Source organism: Equus quagga, chromosome 12 (genome assembly GCF_021613505.1).
Source record: "Equus quagga isolate Etosha38 chromosome 12, UCLA_HA_Equagga_1.0, whole genome shotgun sequence".
In the NCBI taxonomy this organism is placed as follows: domain Eukaryota; kingdom Metazoa; phylum Chordata; class Mammalia; order Perissodactyla; family Equidae; genus Equus; species Equus quagga.
In genome coordinates, this window is record NC_060278.1 from 100,681,064 (window position 1) to 100,687,417 (window position 6,354).

Here is a 6,354-nt window from a genome sequence, read left to right on the forward strand (position 1 = left end):
GCGCAGGTGCGCGCTTCCTATTGGGTGTGGGCGGAGCGCGAGCCGCCCAGGCTTCCGCGGCGGCCGCAGGTGAGCGCGCGCACGCGCAGCGGCTGCCGGCCGGCTCGGGTGCGCGCGCGCGCGGGCTCGCGGGGGAGGCGGTCGAGAGAGAGGCTGCGGCTCAGTCCCCTCCGCTCCGCCCCCTCCTCCGCCTCCTCCTGCGCCGTCGCGGCCGCCGCCGAGGCCCCGGGGAGGGAACCGCGTCCCCGCCCGCCGCGCCTCCAGTCCGACCTCGGTCCCGCCGCGCGAGGAGCCAGCCGAGCGGAGCTGTGCGCGGAGGCCGAGCGCGGCCGCCCGTCCGCAGGTGCCGGTCCCCAGCCCGCCGGCCGCGCGCTCGCTCCCCGCTCCCGAGGGGCGGCCCGGCCTCAGCATGAACCGCGGCCACCGGCACGGGGCGGGTAGCGGCTGCCTGGGCACCATGGAGGTGAAGAGCAAGGTGCGCGGGCCCGCGCGGCCGGGGCGGGGCGGCGCGGCGCGATGGGGCCTGCAGGGGCCGGGGCCTGGGGCGGCCGGGGCGGCCGGGGAGCTGCCCGGGGGTCCGGCGCGGTGCGGACGGTGGTGGGATTTGGAGGCGGGGGATGGTGGGTGATAAGCTTGCGGAGAAGGGCGCTGGGGGCGGGGGGCTTGCGTCTGCTCCTGGCCCAGGTGGGAAGACCTGGAGCGCTTCATCGCGTTCCCGCCCAAGGATGGGGGGCGTTTGAGCGCCCCGTGGTGCGAAGGGTTTGGGGGGGGATTCTCCCTCCTGGCCTCTGAGTAAAAGGGCTTCGGTCGCAAAATGTTACCCCTTTCTGTGGTTCAAGACTGCGTCGAGGGGTGAAGGAGAGCCCAGGGCGCCCAAGGGCCCTTTTAAAGTTAGCTTTGCTTCCTGCTCGGGATTTTTCTAGCGCTCACTGTAGTATGCGTTTAGTCTATAAAATTAACACGATCACCTTTCGTTTGAGTAGCACTTTACAGTCGAAGAGTGGTGCTCTTTTCATTCCATCGTGCTACCTTTTCACATCAAGTGTTTTCGCGCTTGACCAGCGGTATGCCAATCTGCTGATAATTACGTCGGTATCTACTGAATTCCTAAATTGCAGGAGTCCCTGAGCAGGAGGGTAATCTATGCGGATTAATTAGGGAACACTTCCCAAAGGGGGTTTTGAACTGGAATTTGAAGGTGATCGGCGGCCACGGGAACATTTTCAGCAAGCTTTTCGTGAATTGAAGAGCCAGAAGGAGCTTAGGATAACTTAGTCTGTTTCCCGGAGAAGACAGAGGCTCAGAAATGTTACGACTTTGCCAAGCTCTGCTTTTATGATGAAATCTTAGAGCCTTTTTGTAAAAAAGAGTAACTTTTAGGCTTATAGAATACAAAAGAGAGGACACCGGCTGGGCCTTGAGAACATGTAAAATGGAGTAGGGAAGACCAAAACATGTAAAAGAGTGGAAGAAAAGTAAAAGTGTATCAACTTCAAAAAAGGAAACATCGTTGAACGTGTACTTAGACAGGACGCAAAATCAAGCAGTGATTTCGGGTGATCCTGGAGCCTCTGGTAGAATGGTTTTTATTATCTAGAGTTGATAAGCAAAGTTCTGTAAGTTGCTGTAACTGACATCATTCCATCAAGAATACATTCATTTTTAACATTTTACGGTGTCATTTGCAACTTAACTCGTGTCAGGATAGGCACTAGTTTCAGAACCCCGTGTGGTTAATGAGAATGGAAGTGTAATTATAGCAGTTTAAGGAATGTGCTCTTCCCTGTGGCCTCCATGGAACTGTCACAGCAAATTGAAGTGACTTGGTTGAACTAAGAGAGAAGATGACTCAAAATATAGAGAGCTTCTCTAGCAGTATGGTGGCGTTGGTGTTTCCATGCCCAGTCGTTGAACCTGCTCATGGCTTTTCTGTTATAAATTTAGTTTGGGTTTGTGGGAGTTGAGGTTAAAAAAAGAAAAACGCTTGTGATATTGTGTAATCTTAAAATTCAGTTTGTGGTCCCAATCTTGGGAGTTACATTTTTAATTTTTTTATCATAAGAAAACATGAGTTAGGGATCTTAGGTGCACTGATAAAGACAAGCAAATAGTAATTTCTCTCTCGGACTAGGAAACCTTGAGCGCTTGGGGACTGGAATTTCTGGCTTTCCACCTTTCTCTTCTGTCATCTGATTTGTGAATATTTCCCATACTTTGTCTGAACTGCATGTTGTATGTTTGACCTCTCGTACTGCTCTTAGTGAACCATGTCTCTTAAAGAGAATCAAGGCATTCTGAGAGCCTACACCAATTGAAGTGTGGGTCACTTGTTCTAACTGTTGATAAATAGGCACAGTATAGGTACTGTTTCTAGTGTGTCTGTGACGCTTGTGTTTTAACGTATACTGTTGATACATTTATTTTTAATGGGTTAAATGAAACACTTGTCATCTTAACCATTTGAAATACTTGGCCAGATGTTTGAAACAATATTTCCCTTTTCACTGCTTTAATGATATGGCAAACTTTTTACAAAACTGATGGCTAAGAGATTGTAACCACAACTAGGTGACATGCAGATCCACATTTCAGGACCTCTTTTTCTTCTGCATAGAAAACTTTATCATCTTTGCCCGTGGAAGGGGAAATGGTGCAAATAATCAAAGTAATGGATAATGCAAATATAACTGTAGTTACATTGTGATACCAGCTACCATGTGACTTTTCTTTGGTAACTGATTTATCTTCTTGTTTCTCCCGAGTCAGGAAAGTTCTTAATCAATAATCAAGGTGGTGTCCTTTAATAACCTTGGAACAGTCTTTGAGCTGTACATTTCCTAATTATTTTTCATGGGCAAACAGGATATTAAAATTAAGTTTGCATTTCTCCAGTGTACCAGCAGATCCTGGGAGAAGGGTGTCCGTACTCGTTCTGGGTGGCCAGGGCAAACTAGACCAGGCTAAAAAAAAGTCATAAATGGTTTACATAGTGAAGAGTTGTTGACTGGGTCTCAATTTTGTCTCTATCTTCGTATTTTTTGCTGCAAGAAGCATAACAATTTCTCTTTTTTTTTTTCTGCTAACATTTGCAAAAGGGCTCATCTACAGTGAAGCCGTATAGTTTTCCATTGTTTTTATCATAACATTTAAGCAAGAGAAAAAAATGCTGAGCAAAGATTTTTCATCCAGAAGCTTTAACAAAAACATTGAAGCCCTAAAATGTTCAGTTATGAGATGTTACTCCCATTCCTGTATCCGGGGAGGTGATAAACCCTGGGATGAATCAGAAAGCACTCGGAGCCCCATGTTGTGACACCAGAATAAGGAAAATGGAGGAGAAACTATGACTTTTGATAACATCATAGACTAACTCTGATAGCAAGGGTGTTCCCAAGTTTTTATTTACTTTGAAACGTGACTAAACTTTCTGAGAGCTTCAGATCTGAGTCACCCTATTTTGACAAGTGTTAGTGTTTATGTTTTAGGAATGTGTTTTAGAATCTGTTTTAATTATTTGTTAGAGGTAAGAGGTGGTGTTAGTGAGTTTTAATTTAAGAGTAGTGTGGGTGTAGGCAGGCGGAGGAACTTAGATGCCACAAAAGCAGTGGATCCAGGTGTCACGGAGGGTCCTTGGGAAGACGGACTTGACACGTTTGTAACCTGCTCAGATTATCCTGACTCTGCCTGATGTTTCAGGCTGTCTTAGTGGAACGTTGGTATTTCTTGCTGATAATAGTTATTTAGAGGGAAAATGAGTTCAGTGGTCAAACACGTTTGGCAGACATTTGTTTAAAAATTTTTTTTAAATCAACTGTAGGACTTAGCAGAGGCTTGGTGTCTGAGCTCCACAGTGATTCCTGAAAGTGCAGTTCTAGTCACGTAGCATCTCCCGAGCGGACGTGACTGGGCCGCTTTCGGAGGAAGGCTGGTGGACCTCTCTGAGGTTTCCACATTTGAGGCAGTGCTGCGCCAGCCCCATAGTCACTCACAGATCCTGTCGGTTATGGACCAGACGAAGCCGGTCCTCAGGGTCCAGTAAGAGCCGCTCTCGTGATTTGGCATCTGGAGAGCAGAGATGTGATTCTAGAGTGGGGAGGCCGCCCTGAGAGCCCAGGCCGTGAAGATAAGTATTGGTCGTGATGGAGGCACCGCCCGCCCTCCCTGTTTCTGTGATCTCTCATGCCTCTGGAGTAATTCTCTTCCCTCACTGCTGGGCGCGCTCCTAGTGCAGGCCCCAGGCTTTCTGTCTCTGGGGCCCAGCACCGTGCCAGCACATAAACACTTCTTGGGTTAATTGGATGGTTGGAGGGCATATATTTGATGTGTTAATAAAGCTGATTTTTCTGCACTAACTAGGGAAGATGCTTCTCTCTAAACCTCTGTCTTATAAGATGTACTTCCATTTGTATCGTACCCTGAGGCCAAGAAGCTCAAAGTTCTTTTTGTATGTGTTGATGTTAATTCTTGCCATTTCCTGTGAAATCGTAATTCCTTTTATGGGGGAGGAAACTTAGATGCTTTCTGCTAACTGTCAAATCAAAGTCTTGGGTGCATCTGTGGTACCCCGTGGCCTGAGTGAGGACAGTACTGCTGTCAGGATCCGGGCTCCAGACGGTGTTTGCGCTGAGTCACTCTGCAGGACCGTCCCCAGGGAGGCGCGGGCAGCCCAGGGAGTGAGGGGAGCCCGCGTCTCCTGAACGGAAGGCCCGCAGAGACGCTGCCGGGGAGGGCGCATCCCTAGCCTTTCTTGGGCTGCTCTGTCTCCAGATGCACGAGGTCTCTGCCGACAGATTCTGCCACGGGAGCTGGCTTCTTTATTCAGGACAATAGTGTGCTGGCTGATTTTTCTGTGGCATGCATTTTAAAATTGGGTCCTGTTTCTTTTGTTTTTTTAATTAATGTGTTTATTATATTTATAGTTTGGAGCTGAATTCCGTCGGTTTTCACTGGAAAGATCAAAACCTGGAAAATTTGAGGAGTTTTATGGATTGCTGCAACACGTTCATAAGATACCCAATGTCGACGTTTTGGTGGGCTATGCTGACATCCATGGAGACTTACTGCCCATCAATAATGACGATAATTATCACAAAGCTGTTTCAACAGCCAATCCACTGCTTAGGATTTTTATACAAAAAAAGGGTAAGTACCACCGTTTAGGAAAATTATTTTAGAAACAGAAGTAGTTCATAATTTGCCTCATTGATGGAATATGCAGACTTAATGAATGCCACAAACTCAATGAAGAGACATTTTTGTGTGACTTCTTACCGTGTTACCTAACAAGTGGATTAAAACCTTTGTGATAGTGTTGGTTTTATTAATATCTTTATACGTCACTGAGTGTATTTTAGGAAATTTGTGTTTTTAATTACTTTAATTGTACTCTCTTAGGTTTCTTTTTAATAGAATCTAGGAACTTATTGAATCTTCACTTCATTGAGTGGAATTTTGTCCATTCAGAAAGATGTGGTTTAAAGAGTATGACTTTGGAGTCAGAGAAACCTTCTAGTTTTTTGGGGGCAGCCAACTTCCGAGTGCTGTATTTACTGTTTAACCGAGGGAAAGTTATTCATCCTTCCTGGGTCTCAGTGTCTTTATCTGGAGAGTGGACTTGTTGTCTCACAGGGTCACTGGAGAGATGAAATGAGCTAAGTGCCACGTCCTAGCATGTAGTAGGTATCCAGCAAGTGTTTTCTTTCCTTTCTATTTTAGGCTATTTTTCAGAGAAATACAACTAGTTGATTGTCTAGAAAATCAGATAGCAAGTGATTATTTTGGAGGAATGTAAACACTGATATTAGTCTTGCAAAAGAACATTTGAAATAACGACTCTACATGCCAAGCATTTTCAAATGTGTTTTGAGTCCTAAAACGTTTTTTTAAACTTTGTGGCCTCCTCTGTGTGTGTGTCTCTGTCTGTCCGTGTGTCTCTGTCTGTCCGTGTGTCTCTGTCTGTCTGCAGATGGGCATGGTGTGTGCCATTTACTCCTTTGTCTTTGGTAAGTGAAGAGGTTGGAGATCCCCGGTGAGAGTAGCAGGCGCGCTCTGGGCGGGATGAGGAGAGCCTTGCCGGGTTTGTAAACCGCCCCAGGGAGCAGTCTGAGAGAAAGGGTGGGGATTAGCCTTGAAGGTGAAACTTTATTTCCAACCAGCTGATAAGCATTGGACCACTCCCAGGGCTTTGAAATTCCACTGATTGTGTATCTTTGCTTGTCTGGGTTTGGAGGAACTAAAGTCTACCAGCAAAATAAACCTCCAAGGGTAGCTTATGTTTATGTATATCAGTTGACTATTTACAAAATACTTATAAACACAGAAATTAATCCCCCCCCCCCCCCGCCCCCCCCCCCC

The 6,354-nt window shown here is 46.8% G+C and overlaps 1 protein-coding gene across 1 annotated transcript in view; it reads left to right on the forward strand.

Annotated features, from left to right (window-relative positions):
- The first annotated feature begins 77 nt into the window (after positions 1-77).
- Positions 78-6,354, forward strand: part of PARD6B (par-6 family cell polarity regulator beta) — a 17,102-nt gene continuing 10,825 nt past the window's right edge. Inside the window, exons 1-2 of the mRNA XM_046679025.1 lie at positions 78-475; positions 4,920-5,142. Of these exons, the coding sequence (XP_046534981.1) occupies positions 410-475; positions 4,920-5,142 (289 nt within the window). The 5' untranslated portion in view covers positions 78-409. The remainder of the gene's footprint in view (positions 476-4,919; positions 5,143-6,354) is intronic.